General features: G+C 39.2%; 1 protein-coding gene across 2 annotated transcripts in view; it reads left to right on the forward strand.

Annotated features, from left to right (window-relative positions):
- Positions 1-23037, forward strand: part of LOC121952493 (roundabout homolog 1-like) — a 130405-nt gene that overhangs the window by 90293 nt on the left and 17075 nt on the right. For both annotated transcript variants that reach the window (XM_088088277.1, XM_088088278.1), the window contains 6 exons: positions 8266-8423; positions 13669-13789; positions 14827-14965; positions 15066-15193; positions 17849-17973; positions 18073-18244. In XM_088088277.1, the coding sequence (XP_087944403.1) occupies positions 8266-8423; positions 13669-13789; positions 14827-14965; positions 15066-15193; positions 17849-17973; positions 18073-18244 (843 nt within the window). The remainder of the gene's footprint in view (positions 1-8265; positions 8424-13668; positions 13790-14826; positions 14966-15065; positions 15194-17848; positions 17974-18072; positions 18245-23037) is intronic.

A 23037-nucleotide genomic window follows, 5' to 3' on the forward strand; every position in this document is an offset into this window, starting at 1 on the left:
TTGTCTTGGTGTCTTTCAAAAACATAGGAAGAAGTCAATGAGCAATGAAAGAAGAAATGACCTAAAAAAAAATGCAAGAAATTAGTAAAAAGAAAACACAAGAAAATTACCTGAAAATTAGTAAAAAAAAAAAAAAAAAAAAAAAAAAGGAAAAAAAGGGGGGAAACGGCCTAAAAAAATACAGTTCTGTCACATATTTTTAAACTCTAAACTTTTTCCCTAGCTTTAAAAAAAAAAAAAATCCAAATCTACTATTTTCTTGCAATTTGTGTAACAAGTTTCTGAGAGAAATCGCACCAATTTGCTCAAGTTTCAAAGGTTTAAATACATGGCTGAAAGGCATCTAAAAGCAGCAAATGAAAAGTGATGTTGCTCTGGGTTTCAAAGGGTTAAATATGAGAATAATACCAGACTGGGGTTTATATGTAGGTTGTACTGTGAGCATGTCTCCTAGGATTATTTCTGTCTGTAAGCTAATGTGTGTAAGGGTCAGAGAGGGAACGGAATGGTTAGTGTCACAATGTTAATTGTCACTAGATTAGACAAAAAAATCTGATATTCACAAATAAAAGTAAATAAATGGTTTATACTAATCCAGACAGCACAGGTCAACTGCGGGTCAGCATTCCTCACACGTCCTACACAAAGATGAAGCTAATGCCACGGCCTGAGACAGCTAAACACGAGGGGGGAGGCTCTTTGAGTCTAAGAGAAAAAGAGGGCAAGAGAGAAGTTAAAGTGTAAAAATTTGGCCCAACCAATATTATAACAGGGAGCTTTATCCCTAAGTGAACCCTACTTTGAGTTAATTGGCTCTCCAAACATAAGATAGATTTATGGCCCTGAATGCAAAAGAACCTGTTTGCCCTGGGACTTTTGTGAGTAATGATTTCAGTGGAGAAAATGAAATTCAAATAGGGGAGCTCGGGGAAGACGGGCAAGGATTTTTTGTTTGCTTTATAAGCAGTCTGCTGTGTCTTTGGGATGCTGGTGTGTGTTCCACAAATCTCATGTGCTGTAGTTATGAGACTGAGCTAATGCATGTATTCTAATTTGTATGTGCACAACCTTCTTTTTTTATTGGATTTGCTTGGTTGCAGTTTATATTATGCTGTCGGCTTTACTTGCAAGGGGATACAGGGTCCACTGGACCTCCTGTGTGAGTGTATGTCTTTTTGAGATCCATCCGGCCAGGCACAGTCCATGAGCTTCACATATTGGTTTTTCTGTGGAGCAGCTGTTTCTCCTGCAGCTTTCTGTCTCTCCAGACTCGACTCTGTGAGAGCAAGGAAGAGAAGAGTAGGAGGTGGTGGAGGTGGAGAAGGGGGGAAATGGGTAGAAGTAGAGAGGTAGGGGGTAGGGAGAGGTCAGGAGGTAGATTGTGAGAAAAGTCAAGGATTTCATATCTGCTGGGGTTTGATGATAGCTGTATTTTTAAGGCTGGCTTTGGGTATTTATTAAATTTATTTATTTTTAATTCAGTGCTCTGGGGTATTTTAGTCAAAGAAGGCTGGTTTGTATTTGAGCTGGAATGAATGTTTTTAAGCACTGGGAAACATTAAGACTTCAAGACAGTGTAATAGATGCCAGTACTTATTTTTACTTATTACTACTCACTCTTGGAATAATGTGTTTCAGTGCGGTCTCGGTCCAGAGTGCCACAGAACAGAGGAGGAACCATAATTCCAGCCTCTGCCTTTTTTCCATTTTAGTATTTACATATCATTGACATGGTGTGATGAAATCTAGGAAAAATGGTCACACTGTACCTACAGCATGTAAGGAATAACAAGGAATAACAATAACAATATATGGGCAGTCATTTTTAGAGATAAGGATAATGCTCTGCTTTTTCCCCTTTTTAAACTGTTTAATTTCATTTTCTAGAGAGCATTTCATTAAACTTCCTATTCTCCACTCACTACTGAACTATTTAGAGGAGGCCATTGTGTATGAGATACTTGAATAAGTAACAGATAATATCATGCATGTATTCATTTATAATGCATGGAGTTTCAATGAATTAAGACTATTATGGTATTCAGCTAATGCTTTTGAATAATGGTCATACAGAGTGTCCGTTTAATGACATTCAATAAGTGGCATTCAATATGTATCTAAGTCATCTAAGTATCTAAGTCTTATTAATCTGCTTTTAAATTTGACTTAAAAAAATAATTCTTTACATGTCTTACATTTTAAGGTTCCACTAGCATGTGATTGATAGGCGTTATCTCTGTTTTTTGGCCAATTCATTCCATTTCAGTGGAATTATATTTTGGTTAAAGCAATAGTTCAACATTTTGGGAGTCTGTAGAGTCTTGCAATGACCGCAAGGTTGCCAAGCAACCAGCAAAGACTCCAGAAAGTCACTGCTCCCAGCCAAGAAATCATCCAGCACTTGCCTGATATCAAACAGAATTGTCAACCTGTTACAATCCATTCCACTCTTCAATGTAAAGGCCCAGTCAGGGCCTTGACATTGTGTCCTCTCATACTGACAGATTTAACTGGGAGATTTGATTTTCCCAAACCAATGACTAGAGACCCATTGTCACCGCCTGAATCTAGCACCATTATAAGTCAACACTGATGTGTAGTTATGCTATGTTTTAGTGAGATTTTAAGAATTGAGCAAAGCGAAGTAAAAACAAACTATAATGTCAGGTGATGTTGAGAAAACGTCAGATTAGAACAGCCTCGTTAGCAGCATATGTCTTGTATAGCGCAACCATTGTTGTTATTACTTGTGATTGGTTCTTGTCCACCACGACAACTTGACAGCGGTGTTAGTCCCGCCCTTGGTGCTGATTGGCTCATCGGCTAAATGTTCATCCCACCACAGCACTTATTGGTAGTTGACCTCTGTTTTACTTCACAATGCCAGATGAATCAGTAGAGTGGGCATATTCCAAAGTCTGGACCAAGACCAATCCAGCACCCCCCTGGTTTTTGTACAGATTAAACAAACAAGATATAACCTGTTAATTGGTGAGCTTTAGAGCTGCTGGCAGGGGGATTCTTTCCCCACTTTGTACAGAGCCAGTTTAGCTGTTCCCTCCTGTTTCCAGTCTTTACAATAACTAAGCTAAGTGGCTGTTGGCCACAGTCATGAGAGTGGTATAAATTTGAACCATTGTTGAAATATTCCTGTATGCCTCATGTCAAAGACACCATTATAAAACCTTTCCCGACAAATACATTTTGGAAATTGAGGATTGTTCTGCTGAGTCTGAATCTGCTGTTGAGAAGTTGAAGGGTCCCTCCATTTAATTCTCTCACACAGAAAACTATTTATTATACAGCTGGCAGCTAATTATGTTTATCAAGCTCAGACCCTGCTGATTGTAAAAATGCAGTTCCATTCTTAAAATTGAAATCCTACAGCCAGCAGTGACTTACAGCCATGGTATGTTCCCTTCTCTCATTCGTGCTCTGCTTTGTTATATGGCATTGATGATAAATTATAAAACAAATGAAAATATAAAACACATCAAACTAATGATGTGGAGGTCCCAAACTGTTCTACTTTCTTACTTATAAAAACTTAAAATCTGTCATCAGTCTCTAAGCAGGCCTTTGGATAAGCTGATTGCTAATTGTATTCTTCAACTATAGTATGAGTTGGAGGCAGAAGCATGCACAGCTGTTGTGCTGCTTTTGGCAAAGCTATAACTGATATTAAACTGTCAGTGCCTTGCAGTAATGTTGATGTTGACTTCGGGACTTGCAAATGATTGCTGCACCAAAATAGTTGTACAGCTGGATGTGCAGTATATATGAAAGCATTTTGAATACATAATGGAGTAACAAGGAAGGGCTAGTTTTAACTGTGGTGACAAAAAGGTGCCTCTGGCTGTCTCATGCAGTGATGCAGTGTGATGAGGTTACTGTGTGTGTCCTGTGTCTGTGGGGCTGGATTGTGTTCCTTTTTTTTTTGCTCCAGTTGGACTCTGCAGAGAGGCTGCAGTAGGCCTTTCAAGCTATGGCTCAGGCTCCAGAGGACTAACAACAACTCCGACACTGTCAGATCCAGGGTAGTGAGGCCAACGGCAGATGCTTTGAAGTAAGCTATGAGATTCTCATCTGGAGGGATCAGATGGAGGGCGAAAAGAAGTCAGCGAGAGGTGCAAATCTCCTGCTAAACAGGCAAGCTGGGTTGGCTTCAGAGGCTGCAGAGATGGGTTTCACTGTTAGAAGCCTGAGCGTGCACGCTATGAATGGCTTCAAAAAGCTGTGAAATTCATGTGGGTGCAACATGTGAAATAAACAAGTATGATTTGAGAATAACAAGACAGACATGCTAGCGTGCAAATCATTTAAGGGGGAGATAAGTTGAATTACTGTTTTTTAAGCTGGGCTGCCCCTTACAAATAGCAGTAGGCTATATTAAAAGACTAGTGTGTAGGATTTAGAGGCATATAGCTGATTCTTCTCCCATCTGTCAAGTGTGAACTCCCGGTTAGGATTCCTTCAGTGTTCAGCAGGTTTTTAACAGGGTTTGAATTATCTGCAGAGGTTTCTTCCTCTCCAAAACAAACAGATCAGGTAATTTAAACCAGTAAAATCTATGAATAAAAGCAGTTTCACAAAACAAGCCTGTGTTTTTCCCAATGCTGTTTGGCTATGCATGTATAAAGTGGTGCATGAAGCCAAAATGGTTCGGCTGGAGCATATAAGATTACCCAAATGCTCGGTGCACTTGAGACTTTAATAGGAAGAGATGGCTACTTCTGGTTCAGAACTGTGCTAGCTTGAATTGGAAAAAAAGAAGAATCCTGATGCTCCTCCGCTTTCAAAATGCTATTAGACCAAAAAAAAGTCTCTATAGCGAACCAAGTAATTTGGCTGGGGTTGTGTAGGCTCAAAAAATGTATCCACTGATTAACAAAAGTCTCTTTCACAATTTAAGTCTATGAGAAAAAGTCTTTCTTTATTTATTTTTGATCAATGGCATCCAGCGTCTGGCTCAGAAGTTGAAATTTCACTGTTTGGCTTCTACAAAAATTTGCTTCAAAGCCCAGCGCACTTCCTCTGGGCTTGTTGCAGACGGGCTACGAGCCTAGCACCTCTTTATGAGAGCTCTCTTTCTCGAATAACTTTGGATTCAGATGTTCAGGAGGTTTTTAGCAGGAGAAGAACTTTTCCACAATGGTCAGTTTCTCTTCAAAACAAAAAGACCCATTGATTTAAACTGGTAAAAAATACTGAATAAACCAGTTTCACTTTAAAAATCAGTGATTTTGAAACGCTGTCTGGCTCATTGCGGAGGGGCAGCTAACTATGATGGCCGTCGCAAAAACACAGATGGCCCTATCTGGTGTCAGTGTGTGGTTTGTCCGTTTTGGGCTACTGTATAAACATGGCATTGTAACATAAACCACAACAATTCTTATTTCCAGGTGATAATACAATAAAGACAGCATACTTATTATTGTGTATTCCATTTGTGCTAGTATATCCCCCTAAATACTGCACACTGGACATTTGAGTGTAATGATGTAAGAGTGAAAGAAAAGAAAGTAAAGTTTTTGAAGCAGACAGGAAAAATATTAATCATTATACAATCAAAGCATGCTGAGAAAAAGAAAAAAAGATGTCTCTGTTTTCAAGAAGGTAAGAAAGAGGGTTTAATTTGTGTTGATTGTCCTTTGCATAATTCGTCAAACGTCCCCTAAAATCAAGGCAGTCGTTGCATGATGTCCACATTTTATTAATCTGCCTGCAACATTTAATACGCATCAAGCACATGTTTTTCCTCATTCTCCCCGTCTATGAAGCTTTGGCGAACGGCACGACTCAAGAGATTTATAATTCGACAGCAGTGTCAGCAACATCTTTCGCAGAGAGAAGCTTGTCAGGATATGTTTACTGACAAGCAGAAATTACTTGAATTGTGTAAAGCTAATAGATGACAAGAGAAGGAATTAAAGAAAGTTGAGAAACAGGAGACAAGAGTCTTAGCATAGTTTAGGTTGTGGGAATCAGCTCACTTAGATTTTTGTACGCCTGCGTGGTTTTTACTTGGGCATGCATAATTTCTTATTATAATTTAATAAGCAGATACATTTTCCCCTTCTGAGAATATAAACAGTCAGTTTCACAAACACATGTTCTGGATTATTTACGTGCTTACCCGGCACAATAGTATAACACGCGCAAACGAGCCAACTTTTCCTTGTTCACATACACACAAAAACATGCATGCTTATGAGAACATTCTTCACTAACCTTCATAAGCTTTTCTGCTTTTAACCCTTATCTCCCCTTGCCTTATGTCTTAGACTAACTCCAGCACTATCGCTGAAAATAAATCTTTAACAAAGGGCTTTGAGGAAACAGTCCAGGCTCTCACATCCTATGGAGACATTTGGACCTCACACGATAGTAAAAACAGATGTGTAACCTGATTGCTATTGGAGTATGAGATAGCATCAGTCAATCAATCAACACACACACACACATACAGTATGCACAATCGCGATGGTCTCACTTTCTTCCTGTCTGTCGTAACCTCAACCATGTTTTTGTGTCCCGCGAGGAATGCCTTTTATCATGTGACATGGTGGTGTTGGCGGCGATGGGGAGGGGGGTCGTCGGACAGCTGTTTCCCATCAGCACTTCAGTCAGTCATCCAGTTGCAACCCCGCTCCGAGGATCAGACGGGGGGAGGCAGAGCAGCAGTGAAGTGGAGCTCAAAGAAGCGCAAGGGCTAAAATGCCTCCAATTAGAAGGTCATCCCAATTTGTTCTCCCATATCCACCGGTGCCCATCAGGAGTCTCAGGCCCTGCTCGTCCGGCGTTATGTACAAATCCGTAGCCAGAGGTGAATGAGTTGCCGCCATCTGGGAGTCATTACGTCTTTTCCTCATTGTTTCCTGTCTTTTTCACCCCAACCCAACTCTGCTGCTCTCTCTGCGTTGGCTCAGATCCCTTGGCTTGTTCAGGTTCTAAGCCCCCACCCCCTGTAATTTAAGACTGGGAATGCTTAGCAGCAGTCACTCATGCAAAGGCGTCTACATTAGCACATGTTGTTCACCTCATCAGGAGCACAATCTTTTTCAGTTGTGTGGAACAAAAGGTTGTTTTCATTGAAAATGTACCCCTTTTCTCTTCTGTACACTCGATTTCCCTTCACTTCTTGCGAATAATAGTTCCATACCACATTTTGAAGCTCTGAAATTATTCCCGTAGATTTCTTTTTTGCTCTTCCTCATGCTGTTTAGAGCTCGAGGCTGTACAGTGGAGAGCTTTTGTATACAGTCCATGGTGGAGACAGGATTCAGATGCCTGTGGCCTCTAGAAATCACACTCATCTGCAGGGCTTCTTGGAGTGGATGCGAGTTTGCTTTGTCTCCAGTTCAACTTCTGGCTGGCGAGCTCTTTTTTTTTTCTTTTTTTTTCTGTACGCAAGCTATTCGTTGTGGAAAGATGATAAATTGCTGTGGTAGCTTTTCCGCTGCCTGCTACTGGAGCCGTCTGGATCTCACCTTTCTGCATTGCTCTGTAGCAATGTATCTTCTCGTCTTACTGTCAGCCATTAAGGCAACCAGCTTTCTCAGCAACTTGATTCAATAGACCTTATCTCCTGTTTTGGTAACGGGGTAATCACCTGAGGAATCCTTTCCGCTTTTGTCTCTTCGATGACAGTCCTGATTCACATGAATAATATATTAGGTACATGATATAACAGACTGTTTAAGAATTCATCACAATGGAGGAATTTTGGAAAAGAGTTGGTGTGCTGCCCATATAAACAACCTGTTATTATCCTGCCTTCAAATGGAACAGGTATTTTTTTGACATGGGAAGTCAAGTACACAATATCCTTCTGTTCAAGAGCTTTAAGTCTTGATAACGCTGTTGCTAGGTGACTGAATCAAACCTAATGTGGCCTTCTTCCCCTAACAGAAGTGGCAATAATTGTGTGCATTTTATTGCCATGCTAGGAGCAAGAAAAGGGTAGGCAACAGAATATATAAATAAATAAATGAAAAAGCAATTTCCCTGGGTTCTGACATTTAAAAAAAACACATTAGCATACAGTATGTCACAACATCTTCAAAATTCCCACTTGTGAAAGCTGTGAATACCACTTCAGTCAGACATTTTAATGAACTCTTCTTGTTGACACAAACTAAGTACAACTCCACTTGAAAGCATTAACAATAGGAGCAAATATTGTGATTTATCATTGTCAAATTATAGTCAAACATTATAAAAATGCTCTCCATTGACTGTTCTGTTCTTCTGTGTGTTTAACAGTTTTACGAGACGACTTCAGACAGAACCCGGTGGATGTTATGGTCGCAGTGGGTGAGCCGGCAGTGCTGGAGTGCCAACCGCCCCGTGGGCACCCTGAACCCACCATCTCCTGGAGAAAAGATGGCTCTAACTTAGATGACAGAGATGAACGCATCACAGTAAGAGATGCCACTTAATTACACATAATTCTGACCTTTAACAGGATACTTTTTTTTAACCAGTTCTGTGTCATAATGGTGTGTTGAGTTTGTGCAGAGGAACTGAATTTGCTCGCTTCCACACCAGGGTTTCAAACGCTTCCATATCTGCCAGATGACATAAAACACATCGTTTTTCAATCATGAATGACTCATTTCAGATCAAATTATCACTGGTCATTTGACACACTTCCCACATCGTGGTGACACAGACCTGGTTGAACACTGGCAAAGTATCCCTTTAGAATTTGTCATTGTAGCTTTTAACAGACAGAACAATTACCATTTGGTGTAATATAGTATGACTCACATGGTTTCACAAACACTTGGATAATGCTGCACAAGCTTTTGGTCTAATTCTTTATATTACTATTGCTGTTTTTCAAACCAACTACCTCTCATCTCAGTCACATTTTAGTATGGACACACTTAAGAACAATGAAAAACATCATTTGTGCCCAAGTCCTCTCTGAGTTCCTGCACAGAGTTGAAAGTGCCAGGAAAAACCATAAAGCCCTAAACCCAAAAAGAAGATTTATTTGGCACATACAAATGCTAACCATAAGATAAAAATACACAATTGAAAAGAACAACAAGTTACCAGTAGTGTCATCATATGAACTACAGCATGTTATTACTCTGATATATTAAGTTGTTATGTGGTTTACAGTACACAGAAAGGCTTTTATTTTCATGTTTTTGTATACACTGAAGTGATAGAGTGGTGCAGGAATGATCTCTAAAACCTGAAAAAGAGTAAGCATTTTTGCACTCCCTGTTTCCTCATCTGAAAGACTATGGTTTTCTTAAATGAGTGTTTAGTTGGGTGCAATGAGGTCTGCTGTTAACACAAGCTTAAGTGACTTTCAGATTTTGTTATACAACATAAAATACGTCAGTAAATACCTCACTTGTTAATTCTGACACTTTTTCATGTCTTATGAAAGGCAGCCTCTAACATGTGGCTAAATTAGACTACAGAACATCATCGTGCTGAACATGACTTTAGAGCCTCTTTGTGATGGCAATGTTGAAGTCATGCAGGCGTGGTGCTGATATCTTCTAAGATCAGACCTTATTTTCTGCAATAATCCAAAATCCAATGGAAAAATCCTGTTGGTATTTTGTTGAGGGCACCAGGGCGACGCTAATTTGCACGTTTCACAGTGCTGTTCCCTGTTACTTCATCTTCCTTTTATGTAAACCAGTGACATCTATACATCTATTGTTGCCTTGTATTTGTACTTGTTCAGATGTCAATATTGTCTACACGGGTTTGCATTACTGGATGAATAAAGGGCAAAAAAACCTTGCAGGTTAGCCTACAAAAAAAGATGTTGCCCCGGCCAGCGGGAACAGGCTTCTCCTTCCTTTTAACTCAAGAATAGAACCGTGTTTCAACTCAGATGATTCTGTGTGTGTGTGTGTGTGTGTGTGTGTGTGTGCGTGCGTGCCTGCCTGCCTGCCTGCGTGCGTGCCTGCCTGCCTGCATGCGTGTTGATTTGTTTATTTGAATGTCTGTGCATGCTCCCGGGGACACACAAGAGCGAATTCAAAGCTCATGTTAGCACGGAGTGACAGGTAGAGTGTCTCTGGGGGACTGTGATGGACAGAGGAGCTATCTCTGATTTTAGGAGAGGGATGGATCAGAGCCAGGGGGGGAGGCTCGTCAGAGGGAAACACAAAGGCTGCTTTTTGCTTTGTACTTTCGGCATGCCTGTCTTTGTCCTCCCTAATCATCTTCTCTATATGGAAATATGTCTTTGCCATGAGAGTTCACTCAAAGACATCACTTACTGTACAAAGACCAAAGGAGTCCACCACAAGTGATTCATGGCTACTTTCCATCCTTTTGAGTGTTCCCCTTGTGGCCTGGACCATCATTTATTAATACTGATATGTAGATAAAGTTGTGTGTTAATTCTTAATACCGATTTTTAGAAAGACTCTCACACACAGGAAGAGTATGATTTATTGATTTTAATTTAAAGAGGCAGAGCGCCTTTATGCTGAAAAATGCATGCAAAATCACACTATAAGTAGCTTCGGTATATGTGTGCCTTCAGGGCATCTGAGGCTATGTGAAGAAGAAAGAGAAGACATTGAAACAGTGCAGAGGCGAAAGCTGAGGTTTTAGTGTCCGAGATGGAGGATAGACAAACCACAGTTGGATTTCTTAGCGATGGAATTGCTGCTAAAAACGAGGAGCGGTCATTCCAGGAAATAAAAAAGCTCATGGTGTGCTCTTTAATCAGCTGCTAAAGTTACTAGTGCAGCAGTATTTACAGCAAACAGCAAAAAGTTTCAGAACAGAAGGACAGCATTAGTCAAGACATATTGGTTGGAGCTAGATTGCCCCTGCAGTCCTTAAGGAATATATTACTGTTGTCATTGTGACCACAGAATTTAATATTGGTCCATCAAGGGACAGTCATTACAGACTCAGCTGTATAAGTGGCCAAGGATGCCAGATGAATTTGAGACATAAATATCTGTATCCAGAGTTCAAGGTCGACAAACTACCATGATTTTTAAAATAAGAAAAATGGATGGAAATAAAAAAATATATTTTATACAACAAAAATGAAGAAATTCATAAATGCTTTATACGCACTCCCCCCATTTGTTAAAAAAAAGAAAGTGCAGAATATAAACATTCTGGAGAGCAAAAACAATTTAGGTGGCAATAGGTTTTAATTTCCAAATGTAAAAAATGAAGGGGTCAAATATAAGAAATGCAGGGGGCATCTCTCATGTGTTATTCCAAAAAATCACGCCCCTGATAACCTCATGGTTATTCATTTAATGAAAATATTAGTCAACAATTACTCAATGAAATGGAAAACTACAATACAGCATGGGAAAGATTATGAGCAGATAGTAAATCTGTCCACTTATATTCAAGTAATTGGAAAGAAATCCTCTGTTATATGTCTACATGTCATAGATTCCCTGTTTCCTTTTTGCTGACATATCAGGTTGCTTTTATTAATGTTAATTAACTGTTATGATCTCATGCCAAAATATGCAGTCCTGCTTGCTAGGATTCCAACAATGATGTCATTTGTCATATGTAACTAATTCATGGCAGTATAAACACCACTGTTACTATATGCAATCATGCAGTTGTGTTTTTAGCCATATATAGAACATTTTTGCATTGACTCTAATGTGTCCAAACATCCAAACCAAATCCATCACATACTGACAGGAATGGCTGAATCTGCAATACCAGTTCCCCAAATTCCCCCTACTTGCTCCCTGTGATTGCTAGTGGTTAGCATTGAGTATGAAAAGTACATAGAACCACAAGTCACACCACAATCTTCTTCTTCAAACCACATCATTTGCAACACATTTAGAATGTCAGCCGTAGTTAGGTCTCTCTTAGTTGTTATTATTTGGTGTACAGTATGAACAGTTTGTGGAAGGTTAGCCTGGAGGAGGCAGACTAATAAATGAAAGGCTGTCGGTTTCATCCCTGCAGCAGCAATTTAATGATGTATTCTATCTGGACACTGGTGAGTGGAGAGTCCTCGGCAAGTCAGGTGCTGTCTAGCATGACGCTGAATCCCCTGCCTGCTTCATGGACACAGTGCTGTTTGCAGCCTCGACCTCTGACCTCTGTTAAGAAATAACGGGGCCGTGCTATTACTGGCGTTGTGTCCCTAGCAGACATATATGAATAGTTTAATTCCATTGCTTGGCATGAATAGGAAAGAAGCAATCTTAAATCATAATAACAAGGCCGAAGGTTTAATTGCAGTTGATGCTGAGAGGTTTCAGATGTCAGGATGCATAGAATGGCCTTGTGGTTTTGTTGAGATCTTCACATGGACATCCTTACCCACAATCATATCATGCCTGCATACTCCTGCTCTGGTATCACCTCTTGCACAAAGTAGCTGCAGAATGTCAGTGCAGTAGCTCACATTGAAAGCACCATAAAGACAGCAACATAGTCTGTGGGGGCGTCTGGTGAATAGGATATGAAAAGAATAAAAACAGTAGGGAGTGCACATATCTTCCACCTCTTTGTTGTGTGTTTAGGTGTGCTTGTGTGTGTGCAGATATCAGTATAGAGGAGGTAAAAAGTTTGGGAAAGGCAAAGAAGGCTGACTGAACATCTGAGGAACTCTACAAAGAGGCAGCGTCTTTGTTCCCAGGGTTCTGTGCTAATGTAGCGCTAGATATGAATTATGTAATTTGATAATGGGTGACCTTCTGTGCAGCTTGAAAGGCAGATAAAGAGATGCACACAAACGCTTCTTACTCTTATGCCATCAAGTGCATAAAAATTTATATTTTGATATGGAATATAGCTAGGGATGTGATTAAATGTGGGTGGCATCATGCATCAAAGTAAACACATCGACAAAGAAAACTTTGCACATCTAACCTATTAATTTCATTATGAAAGTGCCACGCTCACTCTATAACTCACACAGTACACATAAGGGACACCATCTTACGCCCAGAGTAAAGCAGCGCACAGCATAACACAGCTGTCATTGCTAGTATCAGACTAATGTTCTTAGTCTGATACTACTGTTCAGCAAATGTTCTTCCGCCCATCCATGCACCCATGAGTTTGTACGTCTTAAAAGGAAGTGTGGTCAGGCACATTGTTGGCATTTTGCAATTTTGTGGCAGCAGAAAGCAATGTGCCATAGACCAGCATAAACTCGGTCAAATTGCTTGGTCTTTAACCAGGGCCTCTTTGGAGTTACTGCGCAGGTGTCACCAAGTCATTTTTATTATTTGGTGGCACCTTCATTTTATTATTATTATATATTTTTTAAAATAATATACTAGTGTTCAGTTATCGCCACCAAGTTTATAACTACAATTTTTAGTTTTGCTGCTTAGATTTCCCACGATATTTCATGCAGTGAAAATACTACTAACAGAAAATCACATACTTCTCTAATTTGCCAAATCTGCCAGGTAAATTACAGTGTGCCAGGTGAAGGCACACATCTGCAATTAATTAAGGGGCTATATACAACCTCTTTGCTACTTTAATCTTACTTTGTGAAAAGATGATATGCCATTTTATTTAGCAAAAGTGGAGCTTGACATGCCCTAAATGCACTTGCACCAAGCACTTTACACTTTGCGCTATAGATTGTTCATATAGGGCCAAAGAATGAGAAGATTTCTTTCATTAATAACTGTGCAAAAATTTTTTTTTGCTTTTTTTTAGATTCGCAGTGGCAAACTGATGATTACCAACACCAGGAAGAGCGATGCAGGGAAATACATCTGCGTTGGAACCAACATGGTTGGAGAAAGGGAGAGTGAGATCGCTGAACTCACTGTGCTAGGTAACATTTTCAGCATCTTGATTGCATTTCACAATGTTGCAGTGCTAAACTTAGTCTAAGTACCCTCTCAGTTCACAGTGGTTTAGCTTGCCAGTCTGCTATGCCAGGTCTTTGTCACCAGGGTATAATAACCTATTAATTACGTTGATTATGCGACACTACTGTTCAATCTGCCAGCTTTGGAGTGGTTTTCCACCAAACACGTGCTAAACATCTACTGCTACATCCAACGCTCCAACCCCTCAAACCTTTCAATACAAGAGCTTCCCATGCTGCCTCGACTACCTACTATTCCAAAGCTTCTGTTCTCCATCCCCCACTTATTTTTCTAACGTTTCCCATCAGAATAGAGCTCTTATCAGTATCACATGGGTGGATGACCTTGGTATACAGTATAGTGCCTCATTGAGCCATTCAAGGCTTTGAGAATAATCCTGCTGAATGCAGAAATAGGTCAAAATGTGTTGTTTTACAGGTTGTGCATAATAAATGACTTTGGAGACTGGCAGATGATTATCACTAGAATATTAAATGTTTCCACACTCCATGATAGTTGCGATATGTAGATTACTTTGCATATTTTGCTATTTTTTCTGCATTTATTAGTGACTTTTTGTTTTTTGTGGGAATAATTCTTAAAGTCATGGGAGTTGGTAGTTACTGCTGATCAAAATGTTGAAGAATTTTTTTCTGTCAAAGTGAAACATTACTTTTGAGTTAAAAATAACAAGATAGCGTAGTGCTATATAAACATTTTCAGTGTTTTCTGTACCTTGCCAGATAATTGAGTCACTGTGCTGACATTCAGTGTATGAATTCCAAAGTAAATGTTATTATTTTGCTTTAATTCCTCGCACAAATTCTTTGCCTCAAGTGCATGTTATGGTAAAACTATACAAACAAAACAGAGCCCTTAATCAAAAGACAATATACAATCTATTATTGCTATACTGATATATAGTACAGTAAGGTTTAGATGAGCTAAACAAAGAGGTTGAAAAATGTACAATATTTTCATATTTCTTTCTGCCATCCAGAACGCCCCACCTTTGTTAAGCGTCCCAGCAGTGTGGTGGTGCTGGCAGAGGAGAGCGTGGAGTTCCACTGTGTCGTTCAAGGAGACCCTGTTCCCACTGTCCGCTGGAGGAAAGATGATTCTGACCTGCCTAAGGGCCGGTAATGCACAAAGGCCCTCTATATATTAATATACCATGCAAACATGGTGTTTCAACATTTTCTTTCATCTAATGATCGTGTGATTCTGTGCTGCGTACAGATTTGAAATCCTTGAGGACCATACCTTGATCGTTCGCCAAGTGACCTCTTCAGATGAGGGCTCCTATACATGTGTGGTGGAGAACATGGTTGGAAAGTCTGAATCATCCGCCACGCTCACTGTGCACGGTCAGTACAGCCCGACCCTCATGTAGTGTCCTCCAAATGTAGCACCACCTAATGTTCTATTTATGGTTCACTCACTTTCAGATTTTCTTTTCATGGTTAAAGTATTTGCAACACAGCTGCTTCTAGACTAAGGATCCTGTCTTATAGTGTCACAAATTAGCAGGCAGTGACTTTCCATTGCTCTCGAGACGGTGCAGACAGGAAGATTAATCTCTGGAGTTTTTCTTTGTGCTATTTTTTGTCTTTTCACTTCCTGGCTGGAGGTCACATAATGCAGCCCTAAAAAACAAGCAGTATAGGACATTGCATCAGTTTGTTTACAGTACATTTCATGGTAATGTCCTGTATAGACTGAGAAGAGCCTGCAAAGTAAATGTTTACGTAACCACAGAAAATGGATTCATTTGGTCTGAGTGGTCCTGCCACAATGACACCCTTTAGTTCTTAAATCAGAGGCAGGAAATGAGTAGTGAGACACCTCTCATATTTGCACACACACATAACCATTTATAAAAATATATATACACATAAACAAGCACAGACAAGACAGTGACAAAGTGGGTGACATAGACTGCGAGGGCAGTAGGACTTAATTAAAGATAAGGCAGGGCTGGTCGCATGCTGGGAAATGACATGGTTGCAATTACAGCGCCCTCCTCTCCCTCCAAAAACCTGAGAAATGAGCATCAAGGGGGACCATAGCTAATGTGGGCAGTGAATGGAGAATGGCAGGGATAACTGGCAGATGACTAGAATTTGTATTAAGGGAGGAAACAGAGAGCTATCTGAGTTAATGTGTGTTTCATAATTAAATAAAAAAACTCTGGCAGGCGTAATCGTTGCCATAGTCATAACCACAGAATCATTTTACTGACCTAGAACATTTGGTCGATATTAAACAGTTGCTATCTGAAACAGATGCAGCAGGCCAACGAGCTTTGTAAAGTTTGTCCCAAGTATGAGATGAAATGACTCTTAAGCACAGGAAAATGTATTTTTTCAGACATTAACTTGCAAAAAACTGCTTTATATGACACACAGCTTTTCAGAAAGGGTGCTTAACTTTTGAAAGATCATGTGCTTTACTTTTTTAAAAAAGACATTCTTTGAACACAAAAATGTTGAGCAATAACCGCAGTCATCCCCTCGCAGCAGTTCCAAAGCCAGCTGGTTAGCTAGCCATTCATTTCACTATAAATCTAGTTTACAGATGTCAAGATGCACAGTGGTTTCCATCTCCAAATGTGTCTTTGTTTGTGTAGTGCATTTAGTAAAGCAAATCCCAGCATACTACCAATAGTTCCTCTCCCACCTTTTGTCCACACACAATGCTTCTTTCTCACATTTCAAAATTTTATGTCCTCATTAGGGGATTGTATCTTTGTCCAAGTATACTTCAAGGCTGGCTGGCTCTGTGGCTCAAAGCAGCAATTATTTATTCTTTTCACACCTTGTAGTCAACTAGTCTGCTGGGTGTAATAGGGGCTAAAAAGCGTGCTTTGTCTTTTGACATCTGTTTTTTTTTTAAATTTATTTATTGATTTTGCCATTCGATTTAGGGGGGGTATAAAGAAATGCTTTACTTTTTATTCCAAAAGTATAATATCCCTTTTTATTTTTATCATTTCAAGCTATACTGAAAATGTGTTAGCATATATGAAGTTGGTTATCCTGAATGACTCTGCATCATTTACATTTGATATTTACACATCCATACATAAATTAATCATATATATCACAATATCATCATCAAACCACAATGTATTTGATATATTTAACAATATTTTTCAAACTAGGAGATAATATATCCTGTGTAGATGATATCTCCCACTACAATATATATTGTGCATAGGAGATTATATTTCTCCTATGTAGGAGATATTATCTCCTACTATAATATCTTGTATGTAGGAGATAATATCTCTCATTTTTCTTTGAATGAAATACATCACTTTTCTGTGTCTTAACTAGGAGATAATATCTCTTTGCCAGAATAAACTACATCGGTGTTCTATATACTAACTAGAGATATTGTCTCCCATGTAGAAGATGATGTCTCCCACTTTGGAAATAAACAAAGCTATGCAAAATAAAGAAAAACTTAGCCAGTCAACAGCCAATTAGCTAGTTAAAAAAAAAGTTTTTGTGTATATTTTAACATGCACCCCCATATCACTGAGTGTCTAGTGTTTTTCATACTAATTCCATTGTGCTCACTCTTTAAAGTGTGTGTCATTACAGTTGAGTATATCATTGCAGTTCCATAAACCTGTACATGCCTTCAGTATTCATTACACTGCTCTTTTCTGTGTGTCTTTTCTCTTGTAGTCAATACTGGTAAGTTGTCATCCATCCCTCATCCACCATCAGACAGCAACAAGATATCTTGAGCCCCTGTCATTGTCCTATCTTCACTGTAATGCCATCCAACAATACAGTATGTAATTCATGTTATGTGTGGGTAAATTAATAGATATGTGCTGTTTTTTTAATTACATTTTTTTTTTATACAAAAGGTAAATAATGATTGTTTTTTGCTACATGCACACTTAAACTAATACCACAAGCCTCTAATCCATACTGAGATGTTATAAAAGTGGGAATGTTGAAAATTTATCAGGCTGCCAGGTAATTAGGACCTAATTTCCTCTGCAGTGCCCCCTGCATTTGCCATACGCCCCAGGAACCAGGTGGTGGCAGCGGGCAGGACGGTCACCTTCCAGTGCGAGGCCACTGGCAACCCACAGCCTGCTATCTTCTGGCAGAGGGAGGGCAGTGAGGTGAGATTGACCCTCAGTCTGTCATCACACTAAATCACTGCTGAGTGCAAATAGTGAACGAATGGTTTTCTGACTCTGTGATCTCTGTCTCCCCTCCAGAGTCTCCTGTTCTCTTACCAGCCACCACAGCCCTTAAGCCGCCTGTCTGTCTCCCAGATGGGCAGTTTGACTATTACCGATGTTCAGCGCTCTGATGGTGGCTTCTACAGCTGCCAGGCTCTCAACATCGCCGGCAGTGTTATTACCAAAGCACTGCTAGAGGTCACAGACTGTGAGTATAGGGAAGGCGTGATGGAGGGCAGATGGATGGGACTTTTATTCAGCATCTTTCTAGCTTGAATGTTTTGTCTTTTGGCTAAACAGACTATTTTGCAGCTGCAGTTTTGCTTTATGGAGCTTGTGGGGTGTATTAGGCTACAAAATGGTTACAGACCACAGCTACCTCCCTTATAGGTGTGGTAGTTGGCCTTGGTTACTTACTGCCAGGGGAGGGATTTCAAGAGATGTTGTTCACTCTGTTTCCATGGTGATTGTGTGTAAAGAGTGTCTGGGCTTATCTATCTAATGCCGGGCACACAATACGCAAGAATCAGGCCAAATTTGGGTTAGGTTGCCCCCTCCAGATAATTGTCAGCAAAGCCCTGATTTTTTTGATGGTTTTAAAGATCATCTTGCCAGATTTTACTGTGATGTGGGGTGTTGAGAGTGTTTTTACATTCCCCAATCTGCTCAGAAGTCCATCCTGGCTGCACTGATTTCAAATTACAATTGTTAAATGGTACCGGGGTTGTCCCAGTTTTAAGGTAGATATGAAAGTTGACGGTCATCATACTGTGTACATTTGCTAATCTATAATACTGAAAAAAATGCAACTGGATGGAGAATCCCACCTGAAAATCCCATCCTGTTGCAACCCTGACGGGGGCCTTTAATGCTTTTCCATAAATCATAAAGCCTTATATGTAGTGGAATGGATGTTCATATTAAATGTGGACTAAGTTTCAAAATTTAATTAAACATAAGTAGAGGTTATCCCTGTGTGAAAAAAAAGGTTTCTTACCATTCTGAATACTCCAGTTTTAAGAGTTTCCTTCTACTTTGGCTACAGTATGATTTCATAGTGTGCCGGATTTTTTTATATGGTCAGCCACTCCTAACATGCTACTGCAAGTGTTTACATTATGTAGCCTAAACTGTTACATGTAGATAGCTACATGCTAACTTCAAGTAAACATGTAAACTTATTTTACAATGTTGTAAACTTTCTTCCTGATCAAGATCATATTCCTGACACATATGTGTATAGTTGTGTTTAGAAGCTTTAATTAGTGATTTTTCACAGATGAAAGTGCCACTGTTATCAATAGAGTGGTGAAGTAATGAATCCTAAAACGCGGAAGTCCATTAACCTTTTAGCACTTCTCATTCCCTCGTCTTAAAGTCTATGGGGTTTTTGAATAGGTTTTCAGTGAAAGTACAACTACAGTAAAGTCTGTAGTTAACACAGGCTAAAGATATTAAGACGTTTTGTTCTGCAACATAGAATATATCCGCTTAAACCCAATTTTTGAACTTTTAAGGTTTTACTCGTCTTAAAAAGGTGGTTGCTAACAAGTGGCTAAGTGGAACTACAGTGTTTGTCAGGGACATTAGACATCATCACACCGGACACAGTAACTCATTAAACCCACTTGTCCGCCTTTACAGCTTTACAGTCGCAAACGAACTCGTAGATTTATCTGTTTGATATTTTTCGATTGTGTTTTAACATGTTTTTATAGTGTTTGTAGTTGTGACGTTTAAGACGTGCAACCACGCTGTAGTTCGTGTATAGCCTAACAATAGCTTTTTGCTTCTGGCGATTTTATTTACGCTTCAAAACACACAAAAGTGGTGTTCGTCCGTGAAGATTGTCATGCTGAACAGTCTCAAAAACTTGTGTTTGTCAGAGAGCTTATTTTTGGCGATAACTGTAAATCCCATTCAAAAATCACATAAGGTTTTTGACAAGGGATCCAGTGTGATGCTTACTTCCTGGTTGGCCTGCAAAAATACGTCATCCCTTCACCACTCTCTGATGGTGCAGAGATCCTTTCAATGCTTTCGAACTCCATTCAGGAGGGGGACTTAAAGACATAGGCACAAAACAAAGTGTCTCAAACTCAGGGTGGATACCGGTGATCAGGTACAGACAGTATGAGGGAAAAAAGTGATTTGTGACTGTTAAAGAATGTAAATATGTCCAGTAGAAACCTTAAAAACAAGGATGAACCTGAAAATGAGCATAATAGGTCCCTTTATACATGTTAATATTTATGATACAATATCCTGTTGTGTAGGGAGGAATCCCAAGGATGACTGACAATACCACAGGTCTCAGAGGGTTTTAACGCAGTATAAAATAGGATTCATTGCAGATTTAACCCAATTCCAACTCACGCTGTCACATGTACAGTCCTTATTCATGCTGTCTTCATGTGACTTCAGTCATATTTGTTTTTTTATTTTTACTTTATTAATTTCCTGTAAAAAGCATGGCAAAACACTGAGCTAGGTAGTTCTCCCTGCCTGTCATCCACCATCTTTGTGTACATTGAAGTCACATTTGATTGTAGGAGACTTCCTGTTTTTAAAGGCAGGACTCTCGTTTTTTGTGTTAAGTCAAGTCAAGTCAAGTCAATTTTATTTATAGAGTCCATTATCACAAAACATGGTTTGCCTCAGAGGGCTTTACAATATACGACATCCCTCTGCCCTTAGACCATCACATCACCCGAGGAAAAACTCCCGAAAAAGAACCACTGTATCAAGACTGCAGGATTGGCATATAATATTTAAAGGTATTTCTATCGGGAAAATGATCTGGTAGACTATTATCCATATCCTAGGTGATAGAATAACTGTGTTAATTGTAAAAACATTACAAATTTTAAAAAAAAAAAGCTATTTAAATGCACTTGAAGGACAACACCAGTCATTAAAGCTGTAAGCAGTGAGAAAAGGGCCCTCGCACCCCCACGTATGTCGGAGTACTGGTGAACTCCGGCTAAAGCGGCCATTCATTTCTGTGAAAGTTGGATAATGCACGCAGAGAGTTTCGACCCTGAAGTGAAATATTTTACCTGATGTAGTATTTCCAGCGCCCACTAGATAGCACCGGAGGGCACATATATTCCATCATCTTGTCATCTTGGTATACATCTTTTGTAGACCAAACAATGACAATGTCATGTAAATTCATTAATTAATATTGACAAAAAACCTATTTGGAATGTTGAGTTTGAGCCTTATCCAGGGCAAGTACGTTTTACTAGTGGCGTCCCAAAGAAGAGTCTGAAGTTCAACTTAAAATACATTTGAAATGTCTGAAGGGTTAGCTCAGTTGGTTAGAGGGCTTGCCTGCAGACTATGACATCATTAGTTCGAATCTCACCCAAGACAGGTGAATTATACAAAACTGCTGTCCAAACGGGAGTGTGACAGAGAATGTCGAAAATGGTTTGGCTCAGTGGGTTTGATGGCTGGTTTGTGTCTCTGAGGTTGTGGGATCAAGCCTCTTTTGGGAAAGTTGATTTTTTTATGATTGTTGTAATCATTTGTAAAGGGAATGTCAAGCACAGTGGTTGTTCACCAGTACAAAATGGCTGAAATTTAACGGGATAATGCCAGAATTGGCAACAACTATACATTTACAAGACAAGGAGACAATTGAATCACAAACAAACAAAATGTTGTCAGTACTGTCGCATGGACAAACTATGTTATTACATCACAGTTTCTAAATTACCTCACATTTTACTTTGACTTGATTTTGACAGACACATCTGCTATGTTATTGTTTAACCTGTTTTGGGACAACTTCACCTGATTTATCGGCCAAATCAATATATTACTCAACTTATCGTGCCTTAATTTGTTGTGCAGTATCACCATAAGTGTCTAAACTGTGTGAATCTACAGCCAAATAATATTTTATGGCATAAATAAAATAAAATATCAGCTGATATATCTGTCTACTCTGCTAATACAAGGGTCATATGGTGTTGAAATGGAAAATTCAGTATGGGCAATGAAGTTGGTCTAAAACTCGACTGATATATGAATCAGGCCGATAATCAGCTAAGTTCTTGGCAGGGAAAATTCAGTAAATAAAGTCCAAAATCATCTTAAAATTAATATATTGATAACTTTGTCAATAAGAAGCAAAAAACTTAATAGAAAAATGCCAGATGTCTCTACTGATATTGATTAATCTGTTCCAAGAAAATCTCGGCTCATTCATTGGCTTGACCCAAAATATAAGTTGTGCATTTTGACCAAGGTCTCTGCCGATACTGAATTTTGCCTGTCAAGAACTCAGCCATTTGTCAGTCAGGATTGGCTCTGAGAGTTAAGGCGCATGCTTTGTAACTTGGAGAACGTGTGATTGATTCTTACTTGGCACAGTTGTATTTTGAATGAAAGGAAACTTCAAAAACAGATGGCGTGCCAGGAGGATTAGCTCTGCAAGTTCAAGTGCTTGCTTCATGACTGGAAGGTCATGAGATCAAATCTTACTGGGAACATACAATTCAGTTTCTGCAGTGTGTTGAAAATTCGACTGATATATGAGTCAGGCCAAAAATGAAATTCTTTGCAGGGAAAATTCACTTAAGTCAGTAAAAAAATCATCTTAAAATAAAATATAAAAAAACGCTATATAACACTCAGCTATATATAGTAAATCCTTTTAGCAGATAAATCAGGTGAAGTGTGGTGAAGGGTTGTCTTAATGACAACATATTTTATATATATATTACAAGATTAGATATGATGTTTAAGATTTAAGATTCAAGATGATAATATATAGTTTGGTACTGTGAAGCACTTTGTAACTCTGTAAATAAAATCTCAGCTAATATCTGTCTGCTCTGCTAATATAAGGGTCAAAACAGAGAATTCTGTATAGGCAGTGACGTCTGTCAATTTTAGACAGACAAATGAGCAAAAAATACAAAATGGCCGACTTCCTGTTGGGTTTGTGGGATGGGTCCAAGAGGCTTTTTTGTGCGCCTTGGCATGATA

Source organism: Plectropomus leopardus, chromosome 15 (genome assembly GCF_026936395.1).
Source record: "Plectropomus leopardus strain MGB_pleo_1.0 chromosome 15, ASM2693639v1, whole genome shotgun sequence".
NCBI lineage: Eukaryota > Metazoa > Chordata > Actinopteri > Perciformes > Serranidae > Plectropomus > Plectropomus leopardus.